The sequence below is a fragment of the Ascoidea rubescens genome, assembly GCF_001661345.1.
Source record: "Ascoidea rubescens DSM 1968 unplaced genomic scaffold ASCRUscaffold_12, whole genome shotgun sequence".
In the NCBI taxonomy this organism is placed as follows: Eukaryota; Fungi; Ascomycota; class Saccharomycetes; order Ascoideales; family Ascoideaceae; genus Ascoidea; species Ascoidea rubescens.
The window spans coordinates 255,199-271,836 of record NW_017962924.1 but is presented as its reverse complement, the minus strand read 5'-3'; the positions used below and the strand labels follow the sequence as shown (position 1 = coordinate 271,836).

The 16,638-nt window shown below is 33.0% G+C and overlaps 10 protein-coding genes across 10 annotated transcripts; 5 read left to right on the top strand and 5 right to left on the bottom strand.

Annotated features, from left to right (window-relative positions):
• The first annotated feature begins 215 nt into the window (after positions 1-215).
• ASCRUDRAFT_77143 (calmodulin) lies at positions 216-1,465 on the top strand. Its single transcript, XM_020193736.1, has one exon. It carries the CDS (start codon positions 614-616, stop codon positions 1,091-1,093), a length of 480 nt encoding a protein of 159 aa, XP_020045708.1. The 5' UTR covers positions 216-613; the 3' UTR covers positions 1,094-1,465.
• Positions 1,324-3,291, bottom strand: ASCRUDRAFT_9458 (amino acid transporter; the record flags this gene model as incomplete). Its single annotated transcript, XM_020195157.1, has 4 exons — positions 1,324-1,410; positions 1,491-2,188; positions 2,380-2,970; positions 3,249-3,291. 4 exons carry the CDS (start codon positions 3,289-3,291, stop codon positions 1,324-1,326), a joined length of 1,419 nt encoding a protein of 472 aa, XP_020045707.1.
• Positions 3,292-3,740: 449 nt separating this feature from the next.
• Positions 3,741-3,908, top strand: ASCRUDRAFT_82068 (uncharacterized protein; the record flags this gene model as incomplete). The annotated part of the gene is made up of 1 exon (XM_020194688.1): positions 3,741-3,908. One exon carries the CDS (start codon positions 3,741-3,743, stop codon positions 3,906-3,908), a length of 168 nt encoding a protein of 55 aa, XP_020045706.1.
• Positions 3,909-4,110: 202 nt separating this feature from the next.
• CEM1 (fatty acid synthase CEM1) lies at positions 4,111-5,439 on the top strand (the record flags this gene model as incomplete). The annotated part of the gene is made up of 1 exon (XM_020195156.1): positions 4,111-5,439. One exon carries the CDS (start codon positions 4,111-4,113, stop codon positions 5,437-5,439), a length of 1,329 nt encoding a protein of 442 aa, XP_020045705.1.
• Positions 5,440-5,618: 179 nt separating this feature from the next.
• On the bottom strand, positions 5,619-7,120 carry VCX1 (Vcx1p). The gene has a single exon (XM_020188768.1). It carries the CDS (start codon positions 7,034-7,036, stop codon positions 5,798-5,800), a length of 1,239 nt encoding a protein of 412 aa, XP_020045704.1. The 5' UTR covers positions 7,037-7,120; the 3' UTR covers positions 5,619-5,797.
• An 814-nt stretch (positions 7,121-7,934) lies between these two features.
• ASCRUDRAFT_9455 (5'/3'-nucleotidase SurE) lies at positions 7,935-8,891 on the bottom strand (the record flags this gene model as incomplete). The annotated part of the gene is made up of 1 exon (XM_020195153.1): positions 7,935-8,891. The coding sequence occupies one exon, from the start codon at positions 8,889-8,891 to the stop codon at positions 7,935-7,937; it is 957 nt and encodes a 318-aa protein (XP_020045703.1).
• A 562-nt stretch (positions 8,892-9,453) lies between these two features.
• ASCRUDRAFT_9454 (uncharacterized protein) lies at positions 9,454-10,254 on the bottom strand (the record flags this gene model as incomplete). The annotated part of the gene is made up of 1 exon (XM_020195152.1): positions 9,454-10,254. One exon carries the CDS (start codon positions 10,252-10,254, stop codon positions 9,454-9,456), a length of 801 nt encoding a protein of 266 aa, XP_020045702.1.
• Positions 10,255-10,483: 229 nt separating this feature from the next.
• Positions 10,484-11,310, top strand: BUD20 (Bud20p). The gene has a single exon (XM_020188767.1). The coding sequence runs from the start codon at positions 10,713-10,715 to the stop codon at positions 11,154-11,156; it is 444 nt and encodes a 147-aa protein (XP_020045701.1). The 5' UTR covers positions 10,484-10,712; the 3' UTR covers positions 11,157-11,310.
• Positions 11,311-11,464: 154 nt separating this feature from the next.
• ASCRUDRAFT_9453 (putative Xaa-Pro dipeptidase) lies at positions 11,465-12,892 on the top strand (the record flags this gene model as incomplete). Its single annotated transcript, XM_020195151.1, has 1 exon — positions 11,465-12,892. One exon carries the CDS (start codon positions 11,465-11,467, stop codon positions 12,890-12,892), a length of 1,428 nt encoding a protein of 475 aa, XP_020045700.1.
• Positions 12,893-12,964: 72 nt separating this feature from the next.
• Positions 12,965-13,963, bottom strand: YFH7 (Yfh7p; the record flags this gene model as incomplete). Its single annotated transcript, XM_020195150.1, has 1 exon — positions 12,965-13,963. One exon carries the CDS (start codon positions 13,961-13,963, stop codon positions 12,965-12,967), a length of 999 nt encoding a protein of 332 aa, XP_020045699.1.
• Between the last annotated feature and the right edge of the window lie 2,675 nt (positions 13,964-16,638).

The following is a 16,638-nucleotide window of genomic DNA, read 5'->3' as shown; positions in this document are numbered from 1 at the left end:
TTAGAGAATAACCGAGTGTATATTAAGACGTTTTAATTTATGGAATCTAACAAAATGGTCTTTATATTGAGTGTGTTTTGCATGAATGAATGAATGGAGTAATATCAGGCAAGCAGGCAGGCAGGCAAAAAAAATTGCGATTATCAAATACTCGCTAAGATCTGATTTGAACGATTTCTGAGACAGTTTATCTACAACAAAACAGTTTCATTACCTGAGAATCCGAATGAATCAGACCAAAAGTGAATTAGGTTATGAAGCAGAATCTCGCCATAGCAGAGCTTTCCACCATCGAGAAGCTCGTCGATAAGCTGCTCTGAAGCTCCTTCACAAGCCATGGAACGATTCAACCACAAAGCATTAGTACAAAGCACCAACTCTACTACAACTCCACTACAGCTCCTACAGCTCTTCCTCAGTTCCTCAGCTCCAGACCGAAAGAGCTCCCCATCAAATAGTCCAGTCTTTTGGGCCTGGGTCTTATTTCCACCAAACGGGTAGAAAAGAGCTGAGATCTGCCCTGAGTTGACACCACTCTTTTCTTCTATCACCAGGCTATTCACAGTTTTCCTCTCCAGCACCACTACTCTCTCTCTTTCTCTCCCTGTTTCCAATGGCTGACAAGTTGTCTGAAAAACAAATAACTGAGTTCCAAGAAGCTTTCTCCTTGTTTGACACAAACAACGATGGCAAGATCACAAGAAAGGAATTGGGCACTGTTATTAGATCGCTAGGCCAGAATTTGACTGAAAAAGACTTGAATCTAATGATAAACGAACTAAACATCAGTGCCACAGAAAACAACATTGATTTTCCTGAATTCTTGACAATAATGGCCAAACAGGCTACAACAAACAACAATGCTGATAACGACCAACTAGAGATTCAATTTAATGCTCATATTGACCACTTTTTTTCTACTTTTGCAAATGCCAATAACAAAATTTCAATCAAAGATTTAAAACACGTTTTATCTTCAATTGGTGAAACATTGACAATAGAAGAAATCGATCAAATCTTACTAGACTCTGAATTAAAGAATGCTAAGGAAGTTGATTACAATCAGTTTAAAGAGCTATTAGTCGTTGCTTAAAATTCATCTTGTCGTTTACAGACTCTAAAAACTATAATATTTTGAATTTTTTTGATTACATATTAAACTCAATCATTTCATAGAAAAAGACTATTCATCACTTTAGGCATTTTAATAATTTATTTATTTTTTAGTCCGCAAATAGAATAATTACTCTAATACAAATCTATTATAAATACAAAGATATAAAATTTTATAAAATAAAACAAAAAAAAAAAAAGAGAAACTGATTAGGCTTCAACTTTCACTTTCTCAACTGTCATACCAGGTTCACTTAATTCTTCTTCCTCAGATATATTATCAACTTCGTTAATTGTCTTTCTTGGCCCAAAATAAATTTTATGGGAATAAGCATAATAATAAATATTGATAAAATCCATGTACCGCATGTTATAACAACTGTATAATTCATGGTTTCTTTATCCACGATTTTAGATGATGGAAACATAGCCAATATCATTGTAAAGACTATAAACACAATTGCAATCCAGTTAATGATAGGTGATAAAACATCACCTGTATAAAATGGACCCGGTTTAAATATATCTTTACCATAAACCATTCTCAAGAAAATGGGTGTTCCCCACGCAAAATAATTACCACACACATACAATGTAAAAAGAGCATTTGCAGCTGTAGTTCCAATTAAACACAATAATCCCATAATTATCGCCAATATACCACCAAACCACACTACTCTAATCGGAACTGACCATTTCTTATTAACAACTTTAATAATATCGCACGATGGTAATCCATTATCTCTTGAAAATGCCCAAATTTGTCTGGAGATTGCTGTTAGAATAGAAGCTCCCATCAACCATTGACAAAATGCAATTAACACCATAATCGCAACTGCCCATTTTTTACCCAATATATCATAAACAATTTGAGCCATAGGTTGACCAAATGATGTTTCAACAATTACTTCAAGATCTCTATCAACACAGGCTGCAATAACAATACAAATAATCCAACCTAAAATACCACATACAGAAATAGATCCAATGATCCCAATTGGAACTGCTTTGGTTGCATTCTTAGCCTCTTCAGATTGATGGATTGTACTATCAAATGCCCCAATAACCCAAATATCTGGCATCCAACAAAGCATAAATTGCTAACCAATTGACCAATCTGATAAATTTTCAAAATTTCAAAATATATACTTGACACCATTAAAGCTTCTACCTGAGTTTGAAACTCCAACTGGTAATGCAATAATAAATAAAACAACTAAGCAAACATTACAAACAATAGAAAATTTTGCAATCTTGAAACCATACTTGATGCCAAACAAGTGATAAAAATATGGGAAATTACACAAGCAACGTAAACACCATATGTTTTAGCAGAAGTTATTTCAAAAGTTCCATCTGAATTGATCACAACTACTGATAATATCTCGTTTGCTAACCCATAATCAACAGAACAAAGTGCACCAGTTAATGCAATACTGTTAGTATTTCCAACAAGAAAACTTAATGGTATTTTAACAGATTGTGGAGCGTAATGATAAGTCCAATAATATAATCCACCGCTGGTTGGAATTGCACTACCCAATTCTGCCATACTGATGCCAATCAACAAAATAAAAAATGAAGCAACAATCCATCCCCAAACAAATCCAACCATTCCACCAGCTAATGCTAATCCCAAAACAGATGCAATGGAAGGTAATGATCCCATAATAGAAAATGCAATACCAAAAACCTGAAGAGTCGTAAAATATCTTCTTAATTCTGGTCTATAGCCAATATCAGCTAAAAGTGCATTATCGTCATTTTTATGAGATCTTGTATTGATAATTTTTTGTTCTAGAGGTGAACGAATAGGTGATAATTGAGTTATTATTTCACCTGTTGCAGTTGATCTTACTGCCTGAAGTGAAAATTCTTTGCTTTTTTTTCCATTAATATCCAAATCACAATATAAAATTTGCAAAAAAACAAATAGTTATTGCTTGAATTGTTAAAAAAAAATAAACTTATAAAATCATAGGATAAACAGGTTTGAAAGTATTTATAATCCGGATTGATAAAGTCTAATCATTAGTTATTATTAATTGTCAACTCATAATCTTATTTTCTTTTAAAAATCTCATTAAAAGGTACTTCTAGTTACCAATTTTCAATAATGAATTTCCCGAAATAACTATTAGTAAAAAATAAAAGACATTTTTTGGGTTTAATATACATCGTGATAATAGAGGAAAAAAATAGGAATTCGATTATGGTCATAAGGCTAAATTTTAAAATTATGATTTTTACGTAATTTCTTAAATCAATGCCAAATAAATATATAGAAGAAGATAAGAACTTTAATGCATGATTAAGAGCCTTGAATGTCAAAAATCTTATTCCTGTGTTTAGTGTTTAACTAGGTATTATCCAAGATAAAACCAAAAACCAAAATTAATCTTATTAGTTCTATTTAGGAACTTAATTTCCTAAATCATTTTCATTTTTTTAATTTATTTATCATTTTTTTTCCACTATCTGTTTAAAAAGACATCCGATCGTTCAAAACAGAAGATTTGACACATAATTTTTCAGATAAGAGGCAAAAAAATCTAAGGAAAATATTCAGGTAGACGATAGAATACAGATAAACCGGTTCATACAGCACTTCTTTTTGAAGATTGTCAATGATATTCAATTATCATGGCAATAACTCTAAAGTGCAAGCTTCTAGGATGATAGTACAAGACTTATTTCCAAAAGATAAGGCTTCAGATAAAATCTTCGTGGAATTCGATTGGTCAAGCCAGATTTGTGTTCAGGATTCATCGAACATTGATAACAAGATGAAATAGACCATAGCTTGTACAACCCAAGTGAAACCACCGAAGCAACAGTTGATTGTGAGAATGCTACAAAAGAATTGTTCAATGTTGGGGTTTCGATGTGCGACTGAAAAATGATCCGTTCGGGTGGTCGTAGAATGGAAATAGGTCGAAGTTGATAAGTTAAATTTCAAAGGTAGTGAATGAGAACCAGCAACCACCACACAGAAAGATGGCAGCAAGAAGAGTCGTTGTTACTGGGTTGGGTTTGGTGACTCCAGTTGGAGTGGGTGTTCAACAGTCATGGTCGAACTTGATAAGTGGAAAAAGTGGTATCATATCGACTTTGACCATTGAAAATTTGACGGATATAGAAAGAGCTCAGTTTGAAAGCATACCCAGTCAGGTCGTTGGAAAAGTTCCAGCAGGATCAATTGCTGATGGAAAATGGAATGCAAAAGAGCACAAAGATGCGATTAAAGATTTCAGAAGAACAGGTTTGTTTTCCCAATATGCATTAGTAGCTGCAGAAGAAGCCTTGAAAGATGCCAATTGGTTAGAAGATCTCGACGAAAAATCATTGCTCAACACTGGAGTTGCAGTTGGATCTTCTATAGGGAGTTTTGAAGATGTTTACAAAAATTCAGTTGATTTCAATCTAAATGGCTATCGAAAAGTCCAGCCATTGTTTGTCCCTAGGTTATTGAATAACATGGCATCTGGTGCAATTTCTATTAACTACGGGTTTAAAGGACCAATTCACTCTGTTTCTACTGCCTGCGCTACAGGGTGTAACGCCATAGGAGACGCAATGAGATTTATTAAAGATGGATATTGTGATGTTATGATAGCTGGTGCAACTGAAGCATTGGTTCATCCAGTAGCAATTTCCGGTTTTGCTAGAGCCAAGTCGTTGGTAACAACATATAATGATCAGCCTGAAAAATCTTCAAGACCCTTTGATAAAGATAGAAGTGGGTTTGTATTAGGAGAAGGAGCAGGTATTGTGATTTTAGAAGAATTGGAACATGCGATAAAAAGAGGAGCAAATAAAATATATGGTGAAGTAATTGGATATGGATTAAGTGGAGATGGATATCATATAACTGCACCAGATCCAAACGGCGATGGAGCAAGAAGGGCTATGTTATCTGCATTAAGAACAGCAGGAATCTCGGATAGTCCTGAAAAGATTGATTATATAAATGCTCATGCGACATCAACTCAATTGGGTGACAGAGCTGAGAATCTTGCTATAAAGTCATTGTTTGGATTTAAAAAAAATGAGTTATTTGTTTCAAGTACTAAGAGTTCAACTGGACATTTATTGGGAGCAGCAGGAACTGTTGAATCAATTTTCACTTTATTAGCGTTGTCAGAAGGGGTTTTACCACCCACATTAAATTTAAACAATGTGGGAGAAGCTGATGGCGATAATAAGAGTGATTTTATCTTCAATTATGTTCCAAATCAGGCTATTAAAAGAGATATCAAGTATGCTTTAAATAATAGTTTTGGGTTTGGTGGTGTTAATGCATCTCTTTGTTTTAAGAAAATGTAAATACATTAATTAATTTTTTTATTAAAAAATTACAAAAAGCAGAAAAAGTAATAAAAAAGTAATAGTAATAATATTGTACATAAATTTATAAAAGTTAACAGTAATTTACGTTTGATTGGCTAAAATTCGAAATATAAAACAAACAAGTATAAAAGACAATTTAAAAAGTTGGAAAAGGAATGGAGGATAAGTATTTAAGAAGATTTAAATAAATTTTTTTTTCAGTTTTTATTATTTTTTAATTATTTTTTTTTTTTTTTTTTTTTTTTTTTTTTCTTATTTTTTTTTTTAGATTGTTAATTTACTTATTGGGTTTGGAACAAGAAATAATAATTTAGAAAGAAAAAAAAATAATAGATTAAGGATAGTAAAAGAAAGCTAAAGCAACAATAAAGTAAGTACCAAGTAACATGACACCTTCCAACCAGTTACTTTCACCATCCATGATTAAGTAATTTGTGATTAAAACTGAGACAAATAAGACAGCAGTTTCAAAAGTTGAAAAGTATAAACTCATAGGAATATTAAGGATCCAGCCAATTAAGACCATGAAGGGAGTGACAAACAAGGCAATTTGCATGGAACTTCCAACTGCAACACCAACGGCCAAGTCCATTTTATCTTTAACGGCTACGACCACAGCAGTGACATGTTCAGCAGCATTACCAACAATAGGGATAACGATCAAACCGATAAACGTCTTTGACAAACCACTTTGCTCGACCAAATCATCGATAGACGAAACCAAGTAATCGGCACAAAATGAGACCAAGACCGTTGAGAGGATCAAAACAGTGACACTGGCTAATGGGGATAAAGTTTCGGAAGAGTTAGTGGCAAATGATCTGACAGAACCATGAGAAGATCTGATATCTGTGTGATCAGGGGAATCATCAGATTCTTCAAAGACATTTTTGTGGGTGTATAATTGGAAAAAGAGGTAAAGAATGTAAATGATTAAAAGGATAATGGAAGTGCCTCTTGACAAAGCTAATACTTCGGGACTTGGGTCTTCTGGAGATGAGTGATAGTCATCGCCTTTCATACCGGCATTGAAAGCAGCTGGGATTAATAGGGAAACACAAGCCAAAGCCATTAGGGAGGACATTGTTTGAGCAATTGTCATGTTAAATTTCTGAATTGATCTATTATAACCACCGGCAATGAAGCAGCAACCCAAGACTAGTAAAAGATTTGAAAGGATACTTCCTAGCATGGAGGCTTGAACAATTCTGATCTGGTTTTCTTTTAGAGCAATTATGGAAACAATTAATTCAACAGCATTACCAAAAGTTGCATTAAGTAATCCACCAACGGTTTCACCAACATTTGAGGCCAATTCTTCAGTTGCAAAGGATAAGATGGCAGCTAAAGGAACAATTGCAAAAAAATTTAAAGAAAAGACGACAGTTGAGTTCCAATCCAAAATACCTGCAATTATACCTAGAGGAACGAAAAAAAGTAGGATATTGACAGGGGAAGAAAGTAAAGTTATTTTGGTAATCAGATAGACCGAATGGATAAAAGAAGAAGGTTTTGTAGAGCCATGGTTATAACCATTGGAATGAAAAGATAGGAGAGGAGCAGTCTCAGCCATTTCCAGATATGAATAATGAGAGCTGAGTTGAATGTGTAAGCCGATTTGTAGATGTGCTTTGAGTCTTGGTAATAACTCTCAATTATGTGTATACTCAATTTAAAAATTGGTTGACTTGACAAAGATAATTAGAAAGATTGGAATTTTTCAAATACCAAGGAGAAAAAGGTTATATATATTGTACACTGGGGAAGACCTGTCTAAAGTTTAGAACAAGTTCGAAGAAGCTTGTAGGATTTGATGAATAGCAGGCTAGGACAGGGCGAATAGAGAGTTGAGGCAGAACAGGCAACACAAGGAGGATAAGGAGGATAGAAATAGCAGCAAAGACAGAAGGGAAGTAGCGTAGTCGACAAGAGAGAGGAATTGAATTTTGGTGAGCAATTGAATCCATTTCCAGTTTCATATTATCTCTTTCGACAGAAGAGGACATAATTCATACCAGCAAGCGAAGTTGGTGCTCTGAGTCGTTTTCTAGTTTGCACACAGCTCCGCCCAAAACGGCAGTAGCAAACCACCGAGAGCTGAGCACGGCCCAAGTCCAGGCAGTGCTTTTGTTTGGTGTCTGTAGGTGCTGTCCGGCAGCGCTGCTACGGGCAAAGACTATGGGCAAGAAGCAGCGCCGCTCCGGACGCTAAGCGGGGCCTAGCGATTACTAAGCCGATCAAACACAGGCCGAGCAGGCCAAGCGCCGGTGGGACGCGGCACAGGCGCGGATGATGATGGAGATGCTGGGATAAGAGAGAGAGTTAAGACGAGTGAGGAAGAATTAAGAAATACACAAGCAACACACAAGAAACAGAAGCCCCAGAGGCCATCCCTGATCAGCAGTGCTACCGTTTGGGTGCTTCAATTGCACTCGTCTGGTGCAGATGCTTGTCCCTGACTGTTTACGTTTCTAGTCGAGCTTGATTTCCCCCTCCATGGGAACCTCCGCATAAATAGCTCTGAGCGGCGTAACCGATATGTTTCCTTCGTTCACAACCTGGCCATCGTTGGCTCCCTCAGAATTCAAGATGGTTTCGTGGACATAGCTGAAATTGGGGCTCCATTTGAATTGCAACTGATTGGTTATACTGGTATCAACAATGTCCACTGTTTCGCTGTCTGGACTATTATCATCACGATTATTTATATGTTTATGGCTGTTCGAATTATCGTAGTGATGGCTTTTGAACAATGAAACCCACTTGTTTTGTAGAATTGAGGTGTAAATAATTTTGGTTGTCTCCAACGATAACGTTTCAACTAACGGAATATTAATTGTGTACAACTCGATTGAATTATCATTGGGCCAATTCTTATAAAGATGGTCAACAATCTTCACTCCAATTCTGCAAGCCTCTTGTATTATGCTAGGATCTGTTTTCTTGGTGAAAAATCCAAATGAGATTCCAATTGCTTTCTTATTTTGTAACGATGCTTCAATCGCTGCTCCAACTGTTCCACTGGTCATTATATATGACGACGTGGTATTTCTACCAAAATTAGGCCCCGATAAAACTAAATCCACCGGCCCTTTCTCCTTATACAAATGATAAATTCCAATATCAGCACACGAAGCAGGAGTCCCATCAATTAACGCCCATTCTTTCAATTCTCTTCTTAAATTGGGATCTGGCATAGCAAATGGCCCATTATACGAATTATTATTTTCCTTTGTTGGATATATAAATGAGGCTGTTAGCTCCTTTCCAGCAAAATGTGCTTTCCCAATCCATGACCTTTGAACATTAGGTAAGACTATACTTAAATCCCAGTCTGTATGTTTTTCAATAGCATTAACAAAATGCCTGATATAAGGAGATGTAACATCATTTAATGGCCCATCATCATTTGTTAATAAAACATGCATGGTCTCTGTTAATAATCAATAATCAATAATCAATAACAATAACAATAATATTCAAATTAATAAATTAATCATTAAACCTATTAGCTATAAGAAAAATCAAGTATCGAATTAAAGAATTGAAATAAACTTTAAATTGTGAAATGTCACGTGCAGATGAGATTGTGTTGTTTTATTTCTGTTTAAACTACATCTATGATGCTAAGTTGATAAAAGTATTAAAAATTATTATATAGATACAGAATTAATTCAATTTATAAAAACAAAAGTTTTTTAATAAAAAAAATCAGAGAAATTAAAATCATAGATTCATATATATATATATATGAATATGAACGTAAACGTAAACGTAAATGTAAATGTAAATGTAAATGTAAATGTAAATGTGCAATTCACAAATCAAAGAATTAAAAACAGTACCAAAGAAAACACAAAAAATGATAATATAACATTAGAAAGATTTGCCAAATTATAGGGATTAAAAAAAGGACAATCAAGAAGTGATAAATAACAAAAAAAAGAAAAAGAAAACCATTTAAAAATTTAATCACAAGTCTAATTTGTTTTATATAAACCATGAGAAAAAGCGATTGTTTTCATTTAAAACAACTAAACCATCATTACTCTCATTTGACAGAGAGTTGATATTAATGAGATAGTTGAAATTTTCAAGAAAAGATGAATCAAATTGATAATTATTCAGATAAAAATCATCATCATAAGAATTGTTAAAGGTTGAGAACCGATTAGAAGGAATATCAATATTATTGTTAGTATTAGAATCAATTTTAGGAGTTACGCTTAAAGTATATTCAGAAGCACAATTCAAAGCAGAATCAGAGAAAATAGAAGCAGAAGTAGATTCAGAGGTATATTTAGGAGCAGATTTACGAGTAGATTTAGGAGATTTGGATTTGAATTTGAATTTAGAACGAGGAGCAGAAGCAGAAGCAATATTTATATCAATTGGATTGCTTTTAATTCTTGATAGGTTTCGGAATTTCTCTCCATCTGAAAAACAAAAAGGACAAAATTCATTTAGTTCAAAAATTAACTTATAAACACCAGTTTCATTAATTAATAAGTTTTTAAAAGTGAAATTATAGGTGTTTTGACCGGTAACATACTTACCGGGTTCAACAGTAACACCTTCTAAAGCATTAGAAAGACTCTTTGGAGAATTATCATCTGAGGAAGCACTTTCTAAGGCAACAACCACAATAAAATCACGGCTGGATTTTGCATCGGAGTTATCCTTTAGTTTCAATTCAATATTGGGCTTTAACTTGGTTGATACTTTAGCAAAAGTAGGACAGTAGGATAATTTAAATTCAAGATCATAAGATGACAGAGTTCTTAAACACATCTTGAGCAAAGCTATAATATTTGTAATTTTATTAAATTAAATGTGATCCAATTTGGACGAAGCTAGGGAAACAAAATCGTTTTACCAAATAATTTCGGTCAATGAATCTTTAGCAGAAAGTTAATTCAATAAGAAACAGAAAAATGCTTGGTGAGTATCACAGAGAAACAGCAAAAGTAGCAAAATCGGCAGATTGTTTTTTAAGGTCCTTGAAAAAAAAACCTTGAACAAAAAAAAATAGAGAGAAAAATCTTGTAATTAATAGGAATAAACCAGAAGGATACTGCTTCAAAATTTTGGTTAGAGTTATTATCATTTCAAGGGAAAGAGGCCATGTTGTCACGTGAAGACCAGTGGAGACCAATTGCTTCAAGTTTAATTTGTATCTGAAGAGCTTTTCAGCACTTTACCAAAGCTGTGCAATAAGGCTGTTATAGGTAGAAGTGTCAGAGGCTGTGATGGGAAAACTTACAGTGATGAAGTACAAGACCAAGCGTCGTACAAGGGACTTGGATTTGATATGGGAGGACTTGGGAAACAAAGAGTCTGTGTTGCACTTGAAGAATCAACCTATCCAGGAAGACAAACCAGGGCTAGGACAGCATTACTGTGTTGAATGTAGCAAGTATTTTGAGAGCGGTCATGCATTGGTTCATCACACAAAGTCCAAAGTGCACAAAAGACGTTTGAAACAGCTAAAGGATATACCATATTCACAAGAGGAAGCTAATGGAGCAGCAGGACTGGATTTGGTGAAGTATCAGAAGAAGGTTCTAAAACAAAATGAAAGACAAGAGGTACAGTCACTAGAAAAAAGGGATATTGACCTTTTGAAGACAGCGAAAAAAAATTGTTTTCTCAATTCTTTAGTGGACAACGAAGGTGAAGTCTTGATGGTTTGAATTCTGACTTCCCACCATTCTATCGCTTTTTTTTCAATCAGATGAGAATATAATATCACTTTTAGGATTTTATATGATATATCTATAATATATATATAATTATATCGAACAAAAGAACTATATGTTGGTACCAAACTTTGTTGTTAAATTACGGAATGATCATATGACACAACACCTTACTCTTCCAGTAAAAGGTTAGCCTAAATGAACTCAGATGTATTTAAATAGAACTTTTCTGTGGATTTCTTTGTTTCCCTAAAGAAATTGTTTTTACTATCTTCTAACAAAAAAATTATTGCAAGAGCCTAATGTCGAGTCCAGAAGAATTGACATACAGAAAATACCCTGCTAAGCTTCATTGCGAGAATGTGAAAAAAAATTTATTATCGAAAACGAGCCTTGATCCATCAACGATTGTTATATTTTTAAGTGGTGAAGGCTCAAAATTATATCCCCATTCTGATCAAGAACAAGTATTTAGACAAGATAGAGATTTTTTCTATTTATCTGGGTGCAATATTCCTAATTCCCATCTAATTTACGACGTTCAATCCTCAAAATTATCTTTGTTTTTGCCCAATATCGATAATGACGATGTTATGTGGTCTGGTATGCCCTTGCTACCTGAACAGGCTTTACAGAAATTTGATGTTGACGACGTTCATTACACAAACAAACTATATGATTATTTTCATAATTTAAACAAAAATCATAAAATAGCTATCACTAATTATAGATCTGAGTGGAATAACCCTTACAAGTACTTTTTCTTAAAGCAATCTGATGATGATCTAAATTATGCCTTATCTGAATCAAGATTGATCAAAGATGATTATGAAATCTCCTTGATGAAAATTGCTGCAAAAATCACCGACAACTCTCATTTAGCTGTGATGTCTGCTTTACCAATTGAAAAAAATGAAACTCATATTCACGCAGAGTTCATTTATCACTCAATTAGACAAGGCTCAAAATTTCAAGCTTACGATCCAATATGTTGCTCTGGTCCAAATTGTGGCACTTTACATTATATTAAAAACGACGATACTTTATCCAACAAAAATTCAGTTTTAATTGATGCCGGTGCTGAATGGCAAAATTACGCTGCTGATGTTACAAGATGTTTCCCAATTAATGGAATATGGTCAAAAGAACATCGTCAAATTTATGATATCGTTTTGAAAATGCAAAAAACTGTTTTAAAACAAATAAAACCTGGTGTATTATGGGACGATTTACACCTATTAGCTCATAGAGTATTGATTGATAGTTTCTTAAAATTGGGTATATTCAAAAAAAAATTCTCTTCTCAAGAAATTTTTGATTCAAATGCCTCAGTTTGTTTTTTTCCTCATGGCCTAGGTCATTTATTAGGTCTTTCTACTCATGATGTAGGTGGCAATCCCAACTATCAGGATCCTGACCCAAAATTACGTTATTTAAGATTACGAAGAAAATTGCTAGCTGGAATGGTAGTGACTGATGAACCAGGGATTTACTTTTCTCCATTTTTAATTGATAATGCTCTAAAAGATGAAAAAATCGCGCAGAAAATTGATCAGTCTGTTCTAGAAAATTATTATTATATTGGTGGTGTAAGAATTGAAGACGATATCTTAGTCACAGAAAATGGCCATGAAAATTTAACAGGAATTACAAGTGATCCCGATGAAATTTCCAAAATCGTCACAGATGGCATCAATAAAGGTAGAGATCATTTTCATTGCATTGTCTAGATTTTTATTTTTGTTTTTACTTTCTATTTCTATTTCTATTTCTATTCTATTTCTCCGTTGAAAAAATGCTTTCTAAATACTTTGTATGTAATGATCAGCGCTAAAACTATTAAATTCGACTAATTTCCCATTTGGCCTATCGTTTATATCAAATCTCTCATAACCCTCTTCAGTAGTGGTGCTTCCACCAGATTCGTAATGTCTTTTGGCCACTCTCTCTCTGGCCACATTAAATTCAACTTCAATTTTCCAAATTTCATAACAGATTTCATGATTTCTGCTTAGCGAATAATAAATACTCTTCCATGGCCCTTGGTTTAATAAAAGATACAATCCTTCTATGATCAAAATCTTTGCTGTTGATTTAATTGGAATTCCAAATGGTGTCGGGTCTTTTAATTCATGAATAAAATTTGGAACGTAAATATCGGGAATTCCTGTTATTGATCCATCAATCAACTGAAATTTATCTATTGGGGGGTTCAGCGTCTTCCTAGTGCATGTAGAAGCCAATAATTTTATCAAAGTAGCAACCATTTTAGAATCAAAAGTAAAGGGCGATCCTCTTCTCAAAATAGCCCTGTCCGGGTCTTTGAATTGTTTTAAGACTTTTCTTGACAAATGAAAACCATCCATTGGAACTATTTGAGCAAAATCATTAGAAGTGTGTTTACTACTAAATTTTGGATAAACTAATTTAATTGAATTGTCCTCACATCTCCCACTTATAATTATTTCATTTTTTTTTTTTATTTTTTTTGGTACATAATATTCATCTTCCAAAGGAATTTCAGAGTTGCTGTTAAAGTCCTCTAGCTTGCTAACAAAATCACCAGTTACCAATTTATTTTCTTGAAAGGATCCTGAATTATGTTCGCTTTGTTGGAAATTTACTTTTTGATTTTGAAGTTCATTATGCTTTTCAAATCTTGAGTTGAGTATATCAACAACATTTTTAGCTAGCGTGGACTTTCCAGAGCCGGGGATTCCTATCAACAAGATTAAAACCCTTGAGTTTGAACCAAGAAGATCCAAAGCTCTGTCCGCCAAATAATTATATGTTGAGTCCATTGCTTTGAAAAAATTCAGCTTCTATTGTCATAAAATATTTATCAATTAGTTTCATCAAAGCATTAACTGGTTAAAATATTTGTCATATGGTAATCAAAGGAGAAACTAAAAAAGGTTATAGTCCAATAAGCACGATGTTATTTGTAAGGTCAAAAAAGGTTTACACTAATCAGTATCCGCTGCAAATTATCCTATATGTGCTAAAAGATATATAAATTATTTTTAAACCACCAACTTCTAACTCCAGAACGAGACCGATTCTTTAAAAATAAGATTGAAAATAAAAGAAACCAGTATTCAGTAAATCATCAAAATAACTATCGCGTAGTGTTTTGATAATGGTAGAATTTAGCACCAATTGACAAGTATCATTACATTTGTTCGGATGCATAATAATTTAGTTTGATACTGATAGATGCCTTTCTTCTTATTTTCGCTTCATAGCCTAATCCCATATAACGCCATAGAAACCATAGCAAAAAACGTAAACACAATACTTAAACCCAAACCTTTAACATAACGTGGGCATCTTTAGCAAGAAAGATAAAAGTAGCAATAATCCTACCGATGTTACCAGAGCCTATTTGCTGTACCAACCGATTTTCTAACGTAACCACCTGTGATTAGTAAACAGTGTATCTGATTATAGGAGTGAAGGAAGCTTGTTTATTTAATCCTAATGAAGGAATTGCCATGTACATAAGGATCCTTGTAAATATAGTGCCACCGCAGTGGTAGTAAATGAGAAAAGTGGAACAATGCAGATGTTTGCAAGTACATTGAACCCTATCTCTCACATCACCATAATTGAGAGCAGTCCAATTAAAACTCGCATCAAAGAATAAAGCCCATAGGCAGCGAGAAAACACTGAGCCAAATTGCTAATCAAAGCACATTTCTGAATAATAGACGTAGCAAAATGGGCATATTCATATGATGGAATAATCAAATCATAGTAAACGAGAGCAGTTAACCAAAGAAGTGGATCTTGAAATACATCCTATTGAGTATATTTGATCTTTAGGTCTGAATCTCCTAAGTAATTTTCGAAGTTTTTCTTAAGAAAGACATATTTGTTAGGATTTAAAATCTACCTGTTTCAGTAAAATCTGGTATAACCAAAGAAAAAAAGAAAGCCTAAACCAAAAGTAAATTCACCCTCAATTATAGAAATCTATCTCTGAGAGGGATAATCATAAATCCCATCAAAATCTTTGAACTTATAAGCCAAAGCACTAGCACAACACCAGCAAGAAAAGTAACTAAAACGAAAAAGACAGAAAATCGACACTGTAATTCTGATTTAACGTAGAAGTTAAACAAAATATAAAATACAGCTGGAAATGATCTGAACCCGAAAAGACCAAATAGAAATCTACATGTAGCTAAATCTCAAAAATTTTGAGCGAAACCCATACCGATTGAAATGGCAGCAAATAAAGCAGTTCAAACAGACAACCATATATACGGTATAACAAGCTTCAGTCATGATTACTGAAAATTTCAAAAAAACTATAGGGAACAAAATATAGAGTCAAAGCAGTATTATATTCATGATTTTTCAAGTCTTATTCTGTTGCTATTACATAAGGTTTAGCATTAGAAATATTAACTTTGTCGAAAAATGTTAGAAAATATAAAAGACCAAAGGGAGGAACAACAAAAAAATCAATTTCCACATCAACCTAGAATGATCAATTCCTTTTTCAGCAGACAATTGAATAATTTAAATTTTTTCAGTTGGTCTGAAGTAAATTGAATTAACGACTTTTCCTTCTCTACATCATCAAAAAAATCAAATTATTTTTTATTAATAGCCTCATCAATCTTCATCTTTAGATGGTTCACTTATTCTTCAAGAAATCTTAAATACATTAAAGCATAATTAAGAAATATATATCTGGTTATCCTTTGAAAATCTAGTAATAAAGAAGAAAAAAACCATATATAGTGGAAAAGCAACCTATTTTTTTCCAATAAAAGCCCATAATTTCCAGTATGATAAAAAAATTTAATAAATCAAATCATTGTTTTTAAAATTATTTATTACCAAACTCAAATGAAACAAAAATTTCAATAATTGTTTAAATTGAAGGATGTTATTAGGCATTTGATATAAATGCAGGCTTATGCACCTAAATGTATTTGTAGTTAATACTATGTATCCTCGGCTTTAAACTTGAAACTAATGAGAATATTACCTCGGTAATCACGCGTATAATTCTTAATTTAGCCGATGCTTATATCAAATAATATTATAAACTGCAGATCAAAAAAAATAATATAATATCATTTTTCACTCATTTTAAATTGTTTTTGTTTGAAAATTTTCTGAAATGATTAAATAAGTTGTTTCAATATTAATATTTTTGATTTGATTACTTATCTACTATCTCAATAATCAAATTTTACTTTCCCAATTATATGTATTTTGTCCAAATTAATGATACTTTAATTGTTGTTTGACAGTGTTCAATATATGTGTGAACAAATTTAATATTTTTGAATATCATAAAAAAACACAAAAAAATTGAAACCTAATTTAATGAATCATAAAATTGAAATCAAATAAAAACAAAATATTCTGAAATAACAAAATAATACATCAAAACACTTGATTTTATTAGCGATTAAATATAAATTAATAAAAAAAGATTTGCTATAATCAATATTTA

Excerpts from the sequence above, each read along its gene's own strand:
- ASCRUDRAFT_77143 (XM_020193736.1), top strand. The coding sequence starts at position 614 with ATGGCTGACAAGTTGTCTGAAAAACAAATAACTGAGTTCCAAGAAGCT.
- VCX1 (XM_020188768.1), bottom strand. The coding sequence starts at position 7,036 with ATGGCTGAGACTGCTCCTCTCCTATCTTTTCATTCCAATGGTTATAAC.
- BUD20 (XM_020188767.1), top strand. The coding sequence starts at position 10,713 with ATGGGAAAACTTACAGTGATGAAGTACAAGACCAAGCGTCGTACAAGG.